General features: G+C 38.0%; 1 protein-coding gene across 3 annotated transcripts in view; it reads left to right on the forward strand.

Moving 5' to 3' along the window:
* GARRE1 (granule associated Rac and RHOG effector 1) overlaps positions 1-18,284 on the forward strand; it is a 54,764-nt gene that overhangs the window by 25,334 nt on the left and 11,146 nt on the right. For all 3 annotated transcript variants that reach the window (XM_084533801.1, XM_084533799.1, XM_084533800.1), the window contains 7 exons: positions 1,897-3,232; positions 9,642-9,848; positions 11,964-12,104; positions 12,378-12,473; positions 12,607-12,768; positions 13,719-13,877; positions 17,503-17,600. In XM_084533801.1, coding sequence (XP_084389927.1) covers positions 2,738-3,232; positions 9,642-9,848; positions 11,964-12,104; positions 12,378-12,473; positions 12,607-12,768; positions 13,719-13,877; positions 17,503-17,600 — 1,358 coding nt within the window. In that variant the 5' untranslated portion in view covers positions 1,897-2,737. The remainder of the gene's footprint in view (positions 1-1,896; positions 3,233-9,641; positions 9,849-11,963; positions 12,105-12,377; positions 12,474-12,606; positions 12,769-13,718; positions 13,878-17,502; positions 17,601-18,284) is intronic.

An 18,284-nucleotide genomic window follows, 5' to 3' on the forward strand; every position in this document is an offset into this window, starting at 1 on the left:
TTCTTCTGCACTGTGGAATTCATGTCTACTTAGGGAAAATAATCACCAGTTTATTTACACAATGCGTATAGATTAACTCTTTTGTTCTGTCTATGCTTTTATGCAATCAAGAAAAATGATTTTTCTACTGTAAGGCACTGACACTTTTAAAGTAAGAATCCATTTTAATGGACTTACTGCACTTCAGTGCACTCAATGTGAATATTGAGAGAAGTGTAAAGTTAGTTATTAGGAAATAAAGTAATCAGCTTAAAGTACTTTAATAAGGGATGTCGAAATGTGTATGGGAACGTCTGCCGTGTTTTATCTGTTCCTCATGTTTTAAAAAGTGGGAATGTGGAAGAATATTTGCTCTAGATCTCAGAAGCAGAACCATCTGCAGCAGCAACTTCCTGAAAAACTCGTGTCTGTTGTTTTAGTGGGTGTGAGACTATCCCACTCCCTTCATGTTGTTCTGTCCTGCTGCGTCTTGCCTGCTTTTTTCTGAGGTTTTGTTTCATTCGTCTGTCAAAAAACATTATATGAACAAACTGATAGTTTTTTTTCTACCAGTCTGAAGAAATTTTGTCTGGAGGTACAATCTCTATTCCCCAGCTGTTTTGACAATATTAGAATAGGTTTCATATCTTAAATGTAATAGCAAAAGAAATAAATTGTTGTTGAATTAAAGGGGTCCTTCCTATTAAATCTAGATTATTCTTTAAAGTACTGGGGGGATGTTACTATTTGATACTAACATTGTAGAATGTAATTGATGCAGTAAGGAAAAGAATGCCCTCGTCTGATGAAATCAACTTACGTAAATCAACTTACATGCAGGTGTAGGAGAGAGTGGCTTAGTGTGACTGATGCCTAGGAACAGATAGAAAACACTGTATATCTGTACATTATATGTCCCTTCTGATAGTGTCTTGACACGATAAAGCAGAGGGTTGTTGGTTTTGTTTTTTTTTTTTGCTTATGAGTAAGTGTGATCATTGTATAGATACAACTTTAACTTGTATACGTGGTCCTTAGATGCCAGACCCTGTCCAGTTAGGAGCTATGTTTGGCTGAGAGCAGGGACTTTAAGATCTTCGTGCCTTTTTTCAGAAGTTCCAGCTCTGGCCTTGAACGTCACCTGCTGCAAACTGACCCCTTCTCGCTGCTCAGGCTCTCTTCACCTCCCTATGAATGCCTTCCAGAAAGTGCTCTTGGCTGTCCAGCTGCAGCTCAGTTTGCCAGTAGGAATAGGGTGGTATTAGTGGCTCTACTTCCCCCTTACTTTTGTGTCTGGTGGGATTGCTGTTCAGGCCAATCTGTTAGGCAGTTCTGTCTTGTATAAGATCTTGCCAGTATGATAGATGCATACCGTCGTCCTGAAACAGGGTCTCAGTTAGGATATAGACAGATTTTTCTGCTGTTTTCTGCCGTTGTACAGAAAAAAAAAAAAAAAAAAAGCTGGATGTTGATTTAGTAAATTACTAGAAAGAATGGAAGTCTCATATTTCTGCAATGAATTATGATATGTGAAAAAAGGTTTCATTGACTTAATTTTTGAATTATTTGAAAAGGATAAGGTTAGAAAATGTGATTAACTCCCCCTAAGGTCTGCACTAATAGACTCTTCTGTTCTTAACTGTGTAAGGGCTGCAGTGGGGATTAACTGCTACTCAGGTTTGAGTCTAGGTTGGGAGAATTAATAAGAAAACACTCAGCGGTGTTGAGTTCAGTGACATGATGATACCAGTTTGTAGCTGCCTTTTGAACAGCCCGTGCAGCTCTCCCTTCCTTTCAGTCTATGTGTCATTGACAACGTATGCCTGGAGAAGTATACCAGGATGCTGCAGGAATTAAGATCTTAAAAACTGTTCATTGTTCCATAACATTTTAAACTTTTTTTTTCTTCCTTCACAGGAAATGACCTAGAGGCCTTACAAATACATTTGTACATTTTTGTTCTGAGTCTACAATTGAGGGCAAATGCAGTCTGGAAGCACCACTTCTTAATGTTACAACGGAAACAACTACCTCAACAAACAAGGAAAGGGGAAGAAGGCTTGCAATAATAAACACTCTAATTTTTAGTAGCTTATACTTGCAAGGTCTTCTGTAAACAGAGTCCAGATCTCTTTTCCCTCCAGTATTAAGAAGAGACACTACAAGTAAACTGATTTGGCAGACTGGATCTGTCAAGACATTTGAAGATACTTGATCTGCTGACATAAGGATTTGCTTTTTTTAAGGAAGAAGCCTCTGCACTGCTTTTATAATCGCTGTTGATCGGTGGTTTGCTCCACTTTTCCTGATATTACTAATTGGAAAAATGTATTAAAGCATTGCTTCTAAAATTATTATTTGTGTTGACAAAAATAACTTTTGTAAACTTTAACAGCAAGTGACAATAATATGCTCATGAAGAAATTCTAGGTGATAACTTCTCTGCTCCAGTGTTGCTTTTCTGTGTGCAGAGTGGAATACTGAAGGAGACAGAGCATTATTAAGATACGTCGGCTTGCTTTCTGAGTACAGTTTGTAACTGCAGCAGGGCTGCATTGAACACTGAAAATACTAAGTCAGCAAGTCTGCTGCCTTTCTCACTGCTGATACAGATTACACAGACACTTGCCTTTTTGAAATGCCTTTTGTGAAACCTATGTACACAGTCCTCCACTGTTACTGTACATAACTATATATTTGGGGAAGGAGTTTGACAAGTGATTGTTAATTCAAGAGATCTTCGGACAAGCACTCACTTATGTATTGCTGTAGTGCACAAGAAAGCAAAATGGACTATAAGCGGCGCTTTTTGCTTGGCGGGTCCAAGCAAAAAGTGCAGCAACACCAGCAGTATCAAATGCCTGAGCTAGGCAGGACCCTGAGCGCACCGCTGGCATCTACAACCCCAGCATCCCCTTTGGTCTCCTCAGCTGCTGCAGGCAGCTGCAACCACCCTGTATCCCATACTACTCCGATTGCAGACATCCAGCAGGGAATCTCCAAATATCTGGATGCACTCAACGTGTTTTGCCGTACGAGCACTTTCCTTACAGACCTTTTCAGCAGTGTATTTAGGAACTCTCACTATTCTAAGGCAGCTATGCAACTGAAAGACGTGCAGGAACATGTCATGGAAGCAGCGAGTCGACTCACAGCAGCAATAAAACCAGAAATAGCAAAAATGCTGATGGAACTGAGTGCAGGCGCTGCGAACTTTAAAGATCAAAAAGAATTCAGCCTACAAGACATTGAGGTAAGTTACCTTGGGGGATTCTGTTTTGCATGTGAATTTATATCATTCCTTCATAATTGGACTTTTACTTAAAATCAGTGCTACGCTGAAAGTTCTTTCTTTTGTATTTGTGGGCAACACTGATAAAAGGAGAAGCATTTTCATTTTTGTTCTCAGAATTAAATGACTTCCAGTGGTCAGTTTCGAACTATGTTGAGTGAGATGTTCAGTGGGTATTTCTGTGTAAGGACTTGCACTAAATTTAAAGTTTTTATGAAATAAGATTAAGTTGTATTATCTACCTAATTCTAAAAGGTATTTTTCTGTATGATTTAAACTTAAAACGAGAAATCCAGTAACCTCTTTCGTACTTGGGAAAACATGCCTAGTGTAAAACAAATAAATAAACCCCCCCTACAATAATTAAAGCAAAGCAAACAAACCCAGCACCCCACTGCCCCAAACTAACAAGCCTAAGTAAGTAAATGTAAGTTGTAAGCCTTTGTTTGATTTTTTTATGTAGTCCTGTGTGGGGCCAGGAGTTGGGCTCAAGGATCCTTGCAGGTCCCTTCCAGCACCGGATGCGCTGTGATTTCCTGTTCTGTGTTAGCTAATTTCTAATAATATTAGGCCATCATATTCTAAATTAAACCATATTTTCCTTAGTGTTATCAATTCTGGGTGAAAATCTGAACACTGAAGAGAGGGATATAAGCCATCAGTGCTTGTGTAAAACTGCGTATCAATTGACAAATGATCCAAAAAACAACACTTTATCACTCTTCAGACTATTTGTTTACTTTGTGAGTTGTTAAGCCTAAAAAGAAAATACCACATGAACATGAAATACTTGTGCTGTAAAAAATTGTCACAACTTTGCTTTAATTTCCATACGCTGGCAGCATGTGCCCAGCAGTCAAAATTCTGAGATTTTGAAGTTTAGGATAGCATCTACAACTGCAATCCTGTCTGGCTGTATGTTTTCCTGTAGTAAACTTCTTAAACATGTAAGGCATAATGCTAAATGTTTTCATGTATGAATCCCTGCTGTTTTAAGTAGTTCTTCATATTTTGATGTATTTCTTGATTTTTGTAGCAGCCTTTGCAAAGTTCTTCCTACAGAATTCCATCCTGAGAAGAAAACTTGTTCTTCAGTTCCTATTTCTGGTTCAGATTTCATCCTTACAAAGTTACCTGAATGTTATACTCACTTGCTTATCAAGCGTGATCTGCTCTCTGTAGCTGTACAACTTACGGATGAAGTAGTTAAGCAGAATGCTATTTGTACTACATAATTGTAGTGAGAAGTATGATCAACGTTTTCTCATGTTGTATACCTAGTATGCAAAGAATTTGTCTATACATTTTATAGTATGTATATTTGCTATAGGTATCTTCTCTAGATCTTTGTTTTTGAAAACCATCTAATAGCATCACTGTTTCTCTAGGGCTGTAGGAAAAGTGTCTATTAATTAAAAATCAGTGCACGTTCATGTGATTAAAGACAGTCACAATACCTGTGATGAGCTAACGCTTGCTCCTGAGCTCTGTGTGTACCTTCAGTGCTCTTTTCACCAGGTACCTCTATCTACGGTAGGAATAAATGCAAAGAGAATGCAGGCAAAACAGCTTGGCTTCTTGGTTTCTTTTTAAGTGTACTTTGTGGTAATTAGTCACTTGTCTCTGTACAGTTCTTGCATCTCTTATTAATGAAAGCTGTATCTTGCACATACTTTATAAAAAGTCAGCGTGCAGAATTTATGGGAACTTCTGGAAAATGAGAGGAGTATTACATTCTACTTTTGTATAAGAACCAGCAGAAATTGTTTGAAACTGACACGGATCACACAGAGATCGTAGTGTGGGTGATGTAAGTAAATGACAACCTGACTGGATCGGTGTAACCCAGGAAGCAGTTACTAGTTGCTCACTGTCAAAATTGACCTTGCTAGAGGTCAGGATAGAGAATAAATTTAAGTTTGTAAGTGATCAGAAAGTATGTGGGCCAAGTGTGCTGGAAGACCTACAGAACTGAAAATAAACTACTTTTCAGTTTAAGATTTCCAGTTGTGGTGGAACTTAGAGGGGAAAACTGAATGTTATAGAATGTAAATAGAAATTATCCTCACAGTTAGTGTGGGCAATGCCCATGGGCAGTAGTGTTGCAGAACAATCCTAGGGCTTATGGCAGTCCTGTGCTGAACAGAAGTCAGTATTGTGCTGTTGCAAAGCATAAATCGTTATTGGTGCTACTGCAAAGAGACAGTTGTAATGTGTTTAATGTAACTATAACCTGCACGAACCATGGAATCAGTATTAAACTCTTCACTTGGCTATTGTGGCCTTAAATACAACACCGCATCCAGGCACTGCTGCTGTTACACTTAATGTAGTGAGCAACTGGAAGGGACATCAGAGGAGAGTAGCAGGAGTAATCAGGCATCCAGAAAATAGGACTTCAGAGGACAAACTGGAAGGACTGACAGTACAGAAGGAAAGACTGAGAAGGAAAACCAGAAGCCTGCAGGTATGTGAGAAGCAGCCAGAACAACGTGGCAATGTTCTGTCCTTCATGTCCACGTAAGACTGAGCAAGAAGTAATGAAATGAAATTTCAGAAGAGAGCATTCATATGGGATGTTGTGGAAATACTTCGTAATGTCAGAGAAGCACTGAAGTGGATTGCTACGAAGGGTAGGGAGCCTCCTTCATGGAGACCTTACAGAACAGGTTAAACCTGTGTCTAGCAGAACTGACTCAGTGAAATTACCCCGTCCTTGGGACAGTAGGATGAACTTCGGGGATCCTCTCCTAATCTGCTTTTCTGTGGTTTGAATACAGAACTATTTATGCGAAAACTTTAACAAATTCTTACTTCTCCTGATTTCTGAAACGTTAACATCTTCATAAAACTGGAGGCAGGATTAAAAACTTGTGAATCTGCATAATGGAAGCAGAGAAAGTGGAATGCTTGCATGTGACTTCATGAGGGTTCACTGACTGGGGAAAAAGGAGTGTGAGATTCAGGATAATTTTTCACTGGACTGAGCAGGGAATATGGTAATATCTGAAGTTCCCTTTCCAGCATCTCTACTAGGTGACACTCAGTGTCTTGAGTGGCAGCTCAGCAGTATCGTCTGAGGAGGTACTCGGGAACCTTTTATTTGGGCAAGTCTGTTAAGCTGCTCCTCTCTCCTAATACTGCAAATGCAGTGGTACAACTTACACTGGAATCTAGTTTATCTTGCAGGTAACTCTTTGTTAGTGAGCAGGATTGTGTCTTCTCTTAGAGGTGTTTTGGTTGTATGAGATCACTCTTCCGAACTGAAGGGCGTTGCTATGTAGTAAAAAAAAATAAATAAAAAATGAGTAATATTCTGTTCACTTCCAGTAATATGTGGGAAAGGTGGTTATCTTATAATCTGGTACACCAGTTGGAGTAATGGCTCATTGTTAACTTAATTATGTTGCTATTTTAATCTGGTTCCTTGGTGGGTAGGCAGGTCGTGCATAGGGCTTGTTGTCAGCAAAGCCATAAAGAGCCGTGATAAGGGAAATGAGGGTAGTAGGAAACCATTGGATAATTGTGTTGTGATGATGTTGTTTGGGAAAAAAATAATAAACAAAAATGTAACTTACCACTGCATCCCCATCTGATGCTTGGGTTTGTATGTAACCAGTTTGATTAAACTCATCACCTGCTTCTGAGATGAAGTCTGATGCAACACCTCCCCAAAAGTCTTATTGCTTTCAACTGCCTATGATGCCAGATTGCTTTTAGGTAAGGTCATTCCTAGATAGATCGTTGTCCTACCTGGTAAAGGGTTAGGAAAGTCAAGGTGCTAAAGGTGTATTTCTTGAGATGGAAAGTTTGCAAGCCAGAAAACGTCATGGTATATGCAATGGAAATGAGTCTAAGAAATAGTTTAAGAAAATACCACCATCAAGAGAAACCTACTGTTTGACAACTGCAACAGTTCCAGTTTGTCCTTGATTATTAAAAGGTCTCTAGTTTTAAATTCTTATCATGGTCTAAGACGAACTGAAAGCTTCTGCACGACAAAGTAAGGAAAAATAAACTGGAAATAGATGATGGTATTTGTAATAGTGAAAACACCAAATCCATATGCTAATGTTGCTCTGCAGATATTGCAACAGAGATCTAGAGTATTGCTTTACGCACTTCGGTAACCGCTGGCTGACCTCGGCTGTATTTGTTAAACTGGTGGTGGTCGTACTTCTTTCCCACTGTGAAGACAGAGACTGAGCTCTTTGGAAGAAAATCCTCAAGAAGTGAATTTTGAAGCAAAGCGACTTTGTCATCTGGAGTGAGCAAAAATCTTCCACCGATTGGATTTGATTTAAGCAGTTAAAACCACTCTTACTGTTTTCTGAGGAAGACTGAAATAGATTATTTTTCAAACAAAATAGAAGTTCAGTAAAGCAGATGTTCCTATTTGTCTTTACTGTTTAACATTATAAATTACATTAGGAATGTTGTGTGGTGCCACTTAAAAACTAAATCATTTGTTTATTTTGAGCATTATTCCCAGGCAGGGCAAACTTCAACCTCTGTACCTTAAATATTCTTTGAAACTTAATCAGCTTGACATTCCTAATGAGTCCTGGTTTCTTCTTCCTTCCCCTGAGAACTGCATTCTTCATACTCAGAAATATTCAGATTGCCAGTCTTTCCCTGCAGTTTTCTTATAAACCTCTCTAATTTTGTAGTCAGAAAAGTTGGAATTTTATTCATTTGATCATTCACTGAGTGTTTTTTTAATAGTGCAAACTGCACTTTCAGGGGTCAGTCAAAGTACCAAAAATGTTTAATTTCATGCCTTGTACAAAGAAAGGAAGTGATGGAACCAGAATGGAATGTCAAAAGGAGACCGGATGCAATGGAAAAAAGAATTGCCACCATGGAGTCTTTTAAAGTAGATAGCTAATGCATATAACTGTTTGTGTGACTACAGCATCTTGCCAGTAAGATCATTGTCTGAATATTTTTATTCCAGAAGAATGTAGCTGAAAATAAGCCAGATGACTGACTTGCTCCAAGGCACAATGGCTTTGTACATTATCTGTGTATTTTATGAATTATTCCTAAAATGGAATTCAAGTCTAGTCTCTTAATAAATGAAAGCCAAATATACATTTCAAACCACTTCGTGTGACAAACTCCATAAAAGAAACAAAACGTTTTGAATAGCTCTTAAATGCTTTTATGGCAATTTGGAAAATACTTGCTTCTCTCCTGCAATCTAGTTGTGCTTTGTCATAAGCTTTTGTCCACTAAGGAAGGAGTGGCCTTGCAAGCAGGCAGAGCGCTTGTGTTTGTGCTGCCTTGTCTTCCAGGTTGCCCTTTCACATGGTTGTACTCCACCAGTCTGTTCACACACGGTGGCTGCGGCATAATGCTCGGTTTTGGAGGTTTTTGTTTTGCTTGTAGTAACTGAAGCATATGTCTGTCTCTGGTCATAATTCTTAGGAGCAGCATTAGCACAAGAGAGGGAGATAAAATGGACTGGGAATGCATGGGGTGCAGAGGCCATTAGTGCATTACTATGAGTGTCCTATTACTATAAGTGTATGGAGCTGGCTGTGGCACCCACAGGATTTGGGGTGCTGTTGGTGCCACCCCCAGCCCCCTTGGCTGTGGGGATGGACCAGCAGCTTCTCCTGTGCTCGCTCTTCCCTACTCTTCCTCCTGCTTTCCAGATGAGTGGTATTACGTGACCCATTTTGGTGAGATATTCTGACGAGAAGATTTGTGCCAGTGTTAGCAGTTCCTGTCAAACAATGCAAGTGACAGAGCTGCAATTTTGTGCGTGTTTGCTGCAGTGACTGTTATATTCTAAAAATGGTACCATGGTGCCTCTCCGTATTATGTGGCAAAAGGTTTTTCATGCGTATTACTGATTGTCGCTCTGTTTGGAAGATAAACATCTGGGTTAAATTTCTAGTTTTGTGATCATGTCTTAAAATAGTTGACTTTTTTAGCAAAAATTCAGCTAGGTCTGTGTGCAAATGGGTTTTGCTGTTAACTCTGCTTGTGATAATATGCTACTTTTTTATTGTTTCATGTGTTTGATATTGTGAAGTAACTTAAAGCTTTTCATTCTTCAAATAATCTTACCTTGATCTCAGAAAGGAAAGACGGCACAAGGCTTGCATCAACCATGTCACTCTGATTTCTCCTTAAGTCACAGAAACTGTTCCTCACTGTTTAGCTTTGTTAAATGGTTAAATGTCATGTGTCGCTTTAGGTCTAATTCATTATTATATTTTTAATTAAAGATCTGAGTTTACTTAGCGGCTTACACAAGCATTGAACAAAAAGGAAGAACTATTTCTATAAAATCTATTTACTTGAAATTGTTTTTTTTTTTGTTTTGTTTTGGTTTGGTTTGGTTTTTTTCCTCCTACAGGTGCTTGGGCGATGTTTCTTGACCGTGATGCAGGTCCACTTTCAGTTCCTGTCACAAGCTTTGCAGAAGGTCCAGCCGGTGGCACACTCTTGCTTTGCTGAAGCTGTAGGCCAGGAAAGAAAGAGTGTTAGTGGGGCTGGAGCCTCAAATTTAAGCCCCACAAATGAGCTGGAAGATGCAATAAGATCATGGAGAGGAGCAGCAGAGGTATGGAGGACTTGCTATAGTGACGTTGCTTTATATTTGATGAAACCAAAATCAAAGCCTGGGTGCCCTGATAAGGGAAGAAAAAAATCTTGGATTTTAAAGAAATCCTACATTTGAAGGAGGGAACGCGGTGCAATTAGTTTCAGATGCTAAAATCTGTTTTACCTACATGGTGTTTATACTATCTCTGCTCTGTAAAAAGTTTTTATTCATGATCAATTGTGTATATAAGGAGTGCACAAACAGTGGAAACAGCTGTTTGTTATTAGAAAGGAATTAACAGTGTTCAAATGTGGTTGAGTGGAAAGTCTTTGCAGATGCAGAGTAAAATTTTAGATGAAAAATAACTTAGATAACATCTATACCTCTTAAATTGTGAGCATGAACTCAATTTTATATTTCAAATTTTTCATGGTATCTTTTAACATTTTTCGTCTTCATACTGAAGGAGAGTTATCTGTTAGGCTTGATGTTGTTTGATTGCATTTGGAATGTTAATCATATTACTTAAATACACCACTCTTTTGACTTGGGTTTTAGCTAACACTTGCCATCTGTGGAATCCTTACTTTTCCTGCCAAAAAAAAAAAAGTACGAGGAAAAATAGTTTTATGAGCTTTTCTGCTTTCCCTGTACACTATTGAAGTCTACAGACTGACAGATCGAAATGGCTTCAGACATTGAGCACATGGTTTCTTAAAATTTAAGTAACCTAGAGCATTGTGCTTTTGAAGTCTAATTTGGCGACGTGCATGGGCATGTTAATCATCTTGACTGGAAATCTTGTCAGGGTTTCCATTTATCAACTAACATCTGCAAGGTGTATGCAAGCAAACAAATTTCCCTTAAAACTTGGAACGCAGATGAATTATTGGTAATTTCTACGGCAGCATAGATTTCTTTCATTGGACGAAATAAGGATTTGGGAATGCTTTAGGTATATTCTGTAGAATCTTAACAGTACTAATGCTGGTATAATACTACGTCTTTTGCATAAGAACAGTCTACTTCAGCTATTTCTGTTGATATCACCTATATTTCAAAATTGAGTTTAATACAATTAATTCAATCCTGTATTAAACATCCATTCATGGGAAGAAGCAGGTTTATGTTGGGTTTTAGGATAGTAAAGTAAAAAGCTCTTAAACAAATCTCTCTAAGTAAATAATCTTTCTCTCCTGTCTTGAAGATACACCAATTATATGTCATATCTATTTCATCTTGATAGAAGGGAGACATGGAATACAGAAGTCTTTCTGAATTTTTACATCGGAGAGTGGAGGGCAATCCGTTATTTCCATATAAAACCAGCCTGTTTGGCAGTAGACTATGTACTGTTTCAGAACAATGTTTATGATAGTTTGTAGCTCAAAATTACTTTTCCTTTTTAAGAATTTCAGTTGGAAAATGGTGTAACTTTACACGTGTTGTAGAAGTAATTGATGCGTCTGTTCATTGGCTGCAGTAGCAAAAATCCCCAATTTGGGGGAGTACGACTCCTTAGACTGAAAAATTAAGTGTCTGAGGTCTTAAATGTGGTTGCGAATAGGTTTCTATTTGTTTTGCTTTGCTCAGTAGTGTGCTATTTTTATTGTACTGTTACGAACAGATATTTGTCTTTTCATATCTTTCATTTTTTAAAATCATATTACATAAAGCTGCTGCGCCCTTGCTGTACTCTGTTGATTTTACAGTCTTGTGTGGTTCTTCTCAAATTGTACCGCAGTAACCACCCTTAATTTTATAAAGCATACCTTAATGTACATAAGTCTCTTCTCAGCAAACCGTGTTCATTATGTTGCCTATGTAACCGGGATCCTTAGTTAAGAAAAGGAATTGAAATAGAGCAACCAATACTGACTTGAGTTGCTAGCCAGCACCTGTATGCCATACAAATTATGTGAGATCTGTACTTTCAAAGGAACAGTAGAAATTAAATCAGTTCTAATATATAACCAGCTCCAGATCCTTTCCACCAGGTGCTTCTTCTCACCTCCTTTATGATGCTTAAACTTTGCGTGTGTTTTTTTGTTTGTTTGTTTTTGTTTCTTTTTTAATTGTGATCTAGTTTATTGTTGAATCTCTTTACCCAGTATTTTTTTCCATACATTACAGGCAACATCTCGATTGCGAGAAAGAGGCTGTGATGGATGTTTGGCAGGAATTGAAGTTCAACAACTTTTCTGCTCACAGAGTGTGGCAATCCCTGAGCATCAGCTCAAAGAGCTAAACATGAAAATTGATAGTGCTTTGCAGGTGAGCTTTTAAAGTCTGTTGCTTTTATGTGTGTCTAGTACAGTCAGTGGGTCAATGAATGAAATAGGGAAGGAATTTATTATTGCAGAAATATAGACCGTGGGCAGCCATGAGGTATATGAGAATTACCCGAGTCGAGGTCTTACATGATAAACGCATACATGCTGTACAGGTTTGCTCACTTAATAATTTCTACATGTATATCCAGATGCAATGACTGCCAACTTCTTTGCTGATGTGGCTGTTCCATTTCAACTTTTTCTTTAATTTCAGGCTTACAAAGTGGCTTTGGAGAGCCTAGGCCATTGTGAATATGCAATGAAAGCTGGCTTCCACTTGAACCCAAAAGCTATTGAAGCAAGTCTTCAGGTATGATCTGCTAAACCTGTTCTCTTTCATCCCTCCTCACCTTGAAAATAACTACTTGAAAAAAAAAAATTAACAGCAAGGTTTTTTTAATGTCTTCATTTCTTTCTAATTGATCTATTCTCTTATACTTCAGGGCTGTTGCAGTGAAGCTGAAGCCCAGCAAACAGGAAGGAGACAGACTCCACCGCAGCCAATTCAGTGTGAACTGCCCACTGTACCTGTTCAGATAGGATCACATTTTCTGAAAGGGATATCCTTTAATGAGTCTGCAGCAGAAAACCTGAAACTGAAAACGGTAATAGCCCTGCATCCAACCGCAGTAGTTAAAAATAAAAATCAGAAGAACTCCTACTGCAGTTGTTCTCTGAGTTTGAAGGAGTTCAGTGCCAGACTTGTACTTAAATGTGCATATTTTTAGTCTGACTTCCTGTGGAAACAAGATGTGATAACATTGTAGGTCCATGCCTTTCTCTGACAACATTGTAACCACCTGGGCAAATTCAGTCCAATCTAAGAGAAACACAAAAGTCTAGGAGGTAATGAAGCTTCTATGAATACTGAAAATAGGTGGTTAGGTATCAAAATCTGCAGAACAAAGTGAGCCCTTAGAGCTGCCGCAAGCAAGTGATGTACTTAAGAGCTTTTATCTTCTTAGGTTCCAGAATCAGTCAGGCCCATGCCATTCTAGTGCTGAGGGGCGTGCTTTAAAAGGAATTTGATTGCAAAATGCTTTTTCCTTTCTTCTTACAAACTTTAAGCAATCTTTCAAAATATATTTAAAATGTATTTTTAGAAGTTGTGGAAAAGTTGATCAAATTTTCAATATTAAGAAAAGGTAACTATTCAGAAGTAATGTGGGCACTTTTAATGAGCATTTTCACTCTTTCAGATAAGGCTAGTTCCCTGCTCCTGAAAGAGTTGAAACAACTCACAGCTTAAAATGCTTTTATGTTGTCTTTGCAGCGTTTTTTTTTTTTTTTTTTGTAGTTTTCATTAACTGTTTTGCAAGAGCAAAAGCTAAATAGTGTTTATCGTGTTTCTGTCTTCCAAATAGAGACTGTCCCATATTTCTATTCTGCAGTTAAGCTCTTACAGTTTCACGAGACTGTTTAGAGGTAACAGACATTGTAGTTGGTTGAAAAAGTTGTGAAGATGTATAGAACCAATGGTAAATACATATGGAGGCATTGGTATTAACATTGTTGAATCGTGCTTTGTGTGACAAAATTTTTGTTTGTTTTTCAGCACACGATGCTGCAGTTAATTAAAGAAGCTGGATGCCATAATGGACTTACACCACGAGATGACTCTCCTGTTACTGAAGTACTAAATCAGGTTTGCCCTTCGACTTGGCGAGGAGCCTGCAAAACTGCTGTACAATTGTTATTTGGCCAAGCTGGACTGGTAAGTAACTATAGACAGGCTTAGCAAAAGAAAAAGATTATTTAAACATCCTGAACAAAAAATAGATATTTTGAGGTGTTTGGAAATTCATTTCCTATGTCTTCCTCTTCGTCAGTTTTTAGCACTGCAGCTAATTTAAGTTATGAACAAGATGTTTCCTCATGGAATACAAGTTCTTCGGAGATATTATTTGTAGTTGATAGGAACAGGGGAACATACTGTGTACTTCATATTCTCTATGGATTAGGGGGAACATAAGAAATTAAGTTCAACAGATAGATTTGAAAATCTTTCTATTTCGCTATAGATAACCATGTTAACGCTGCCCCTTCTCTTAGCTGCACTTTGAAAACTGCCATTTTTCCATTTCCTCTCTGATTTGAATGGAAGCAGGCTTCCTGCTCAACAGAAGCCAGGAAGTCCTCTGCACCTGACACCTCCAACACAAGTCATAGCTATTAAATGATTTTGTGTAGACGTGTTCGTTACAAACAAACAAAAACCCAGACATTTTAGAGTAGCTAAGTACTGCTAAAAGTACTTCCATAACTAATTAGTGCAATCTCTTCTTTTAATGAAGTGTTCACTCATAACAAATACATCTTTTTGAACTGTGAGTTCTCACTTACCTGGGCAAATAAAATGGGGGCAAGAGTGCAGTAGGATAGGAAGGATATGCATGCATAGAGATACACTGTAACTGATGATAATTTTCTATCAAGAATTCTGAGTAAACTTAAATTAACTTATTAATTGATTAATTCATACATTTTTGGTATTATTAATACATTCTCCAATAACAATGAATGTCAGATATTTCTATTTCAATATTCCTTTCGTATTAGGTATTAGATATCCACTTCATGTTAAATATGCCGGAGAAGTAGGTTCAAATCATAGCTGAATTCAAGTGACTTGTATAAACAAGGGACGGACCATCAGTATCATAACAACAACATACCTGCCGTCAGTCCTTACTTCACTCCAGTATGGTGATTTGAGGATAGGAAATGGTAGTGAGTTAAGCACTTTTAGGAAGGCATAAGATGTGGTATTTTTGTAGGGATGGAGAGCAGCAGTGGAATAGTAGGATTGGTCAGATTTCTATACAATTGAAAATGTGTGTTAAATATTAATAAATGCAAATCAACTAGAAAAAGGGCCATGGTTAAGTGAGATTGTCTTCAGCTCTCATAGTTTAGGGTGGGTAGGATGCAGAGAACGGCAGGGTGTGGGAAATGAGGCCAAGAAAGAAACTGTTTCTCAGTAGCCCTGTGGGAGTGTGCTGTAATTCCTGACTTGGCTCCTGAACATCTAGATGAGGAATGCTTTGGAGGATGCTGCAACCCCCCACCGCTTCCTTTTCAGTGAAAAAAAGGTGTAGGGATTTCATTCTTGCCCTGATGAAATTTTGGGAGTGGCCTGAGGCACATTTTGACTCAGGAGTCTTAAAATCTGGTGACCCCCAGTCTAGACATAACTAGTTAGACCTGCTGGTAATTAAAGTGCTGATATCCTACAGGTTTATCATAACATAGGTAGAGCTGTCAGCATAAGACTTACTTAGACATTCTCCCAAATGGTAATGCTGGTGTAAGGAATATTCCTTGAGTAGAATCAAGAATGTCTCCAAAGATTTTTGCCTGAATCTCTGGTTCTGAAAATAGCAGGTTTCTATCTTCAAAGACACGATAATGAGCTATACACTTAGTAAAATACTTGCAAGCCTTTCCTCTTGGTTCGTTCTCACTTTTGATTTGTTAACAATTTGAAAGGGTGTGAGAGTTGAGTCCTTCTTTGTAATCTGTATACCATAATTTTTTATAAGATTAATTATGCCTGTATGTAGTCTCATGCAATGATGAGAAACTGTAATTTATTTCTTTAAAGCATTCTTTGGGTGGAGATGAGGGAGGAAACACCTGTAAAACAAGAACAATAGATGTCTGATGCACAGGAAGCTATCCTCTAAGCACCCACCAGGCAGGGAGTGACAAATGTGTTTATTTTAAGTTTATTTTGTGTACAACTCAGATAAATGAATTGTGAGACAATATTACGCAGGCTCTTGACCCTGGAAAAAAAAAGCCCAAGACCATAACTGCTGTGGTGCATCACTTCCAGGAACTGATCTAGATTTGCACAAATGACAATTTTGCTTTTTGGCTTAAGGATCTCAGATGCAGATAGTAATTTTTCTTTTCCCCCCAGCTCCCGAGAAAATAACTATGTATTAGTAATCGTAGTCTCTCCTTAACCTTATTATATTTAGCAATATAGCTAAATCTATAGCAAATTAAATAAAATTAACGTGGTATAAACATGAAGAAAAATGTTATGTGTTTGCACTGTTATTAATTGAGAGGTATTTTCATGAACACATAATAGCATGGTGCCTCGTATAACTGTGCTTAGACACGTTTTTACAAGTTGGAATAAACTTGAGCAAGTGTTCAGAGACAACTGGAGGAAAACTAAGTCCCTATGCTAAAATATTGAAATGATGGGAAAAAGTTATTGAACTACCATTGAATTATTTTATTAATGCAGGAGAGACAAAATCTCAGCACTATTTATATTTCACATTTCATAACTAGTAAAAGACAATGAGGTAGAAGTAGAACCAGTGTGGGATGATTGCAAAAAAGCCAGTAATGCCCCTTGAGGCTTTTTATACAGAAGGACTTTTTGCCATTTCAAGGATAAATGGTACAGCTAATCTGCTAGTCACTGGAGCAAGAACTGCTGAGTGCTGCCAAAAAGCTGCTGGTTCAGCATGACCAAAATAGGAAATTATGGAAATGATCAAAAAGGCCAGCCCATGCAGACTGGACAACAACAGAAAGCAGAAACCAAATATGGAACTTACTATCACTGGTACTGAAGTTTAAATGAAGCTGAAGTGAATCCATTCCTTTTCAGTTTCCATAAAAAGAGTTTCATGACAGCAGATTAATTTTCAAGACTTTCATCTTCCATATAAATTCATGATATTTTACAGAAAGCTGAGAATTCAACAAATTGAACAGTCACTTTTCCTTTCTTCACTACTATTAATTCCCTGTTATAAATAGATCCATTAAGTAAAGAAATACTGGTATGAAATTTTGTAACCATGAATGTGGGTGGGTGGGGGGTATGTGTGTTAAAAATTACAAGCTATGAGAAGAGTTTGACTAAATACTATTTGTCTGTATCATGTTGTGCACTGCAGTTAGGTTATTTACAGTATTTTAATAGGTGTTTGGCACAATTACTACCTTAATAGTGCTCAGACTTCTCAAATGTAAGGGCTGTTATGCAAAGCCATTGATAACTACCAGCTGCTACATAAAGCAGCTGGTAAGTACATGTTTGATATGTAACTATAGTATGTAATTGGGAGGAATTAAGTCCTTGAAATGTAGGCTAATGTATTAAACTAATAATTTGGTATGATTTCTTTTCCCCCGCTCCCAAGATATTAAAATAGAAATCAACTTATAATGATTTTGTGACTTGATTTGTTTTTATGTGGTTCTTTTTGCACCTGTAGCATGGCAGGGAGGTGAGACAATTGCATCTGTAATACAGGGGTGATAAAATAGAACTAATTCTGAAAATCATTTCCCTTTTTATTTGCTAGGTGGTTGTGGACACAGCACAGATTGAAAATAAAGAAGCCTACGCTCCTCAGATAAGTTTAGAAGGATCCAGAATTGTGGTGCAAGTTCCATCAACTTGGTAAATAAAAATACTGTATTGTAGATCATGCTAGTAGGTATGGCTGTTGAAGTATATGGGAAGAAATACAATGCAGTACAAATGGATTGGGGAATACTATGATTTACCTTAAATTCCTTTGCCTTGTGCTGATTAAATACCACCACTTCGCAAAGATTGACCAACAGCTGTACTTTCAAAGACTTTCAACAGTCTTTGTACTGGTGCTCCCTCTGTTGGAGGCAGTGGAAGGGAGGCAAGGCTGGTGCACTGCAACATTCCTCTGAAGAGAAGAATGTAAAAGCTGGATGATGAAAGAGGAAGTTAAATATAAATCCAGAAATATTCCTGTTATGCTCCTCCCTGGCAGGTCCCCACAGCTGTTACCACAAGAAGGTCAGGCATCAGATGAGATGAAGACAAGAGCTTTGGCCCTCTTAACTGAGCTGTTCTTTAAGCGCTGTTGTGAACCGCAGAACTGTGTTTCGAGAGATGCCATCCCTAGTGGCTTAATTAACTGCCCAGGAAAGCATATTAGAACTAATCCTCATTCTCAGGCGAGGACTTCTCTTTTGAAACAGTAATTTGGAATTAGAACGCTTCCTCTCTTTCTTCAGTGTACTCAGTGTTATGGGTTTTGGTGCAACACAAATCATTCATGTGAATCCTTAGTGAGATAGCCTGTCACTAATGGTACCACTGGCA

Source organism: Aythya ferina (assembly GCF_964211825.1).
Source record: "Aythya ferina genome assembly, chromosome: 12".
Lineage (NCBI taxonomy): Eukaryota > Metazoa > Chordata > Aves > Anseriformes > Anatidae > Aythya > Aythya ferina.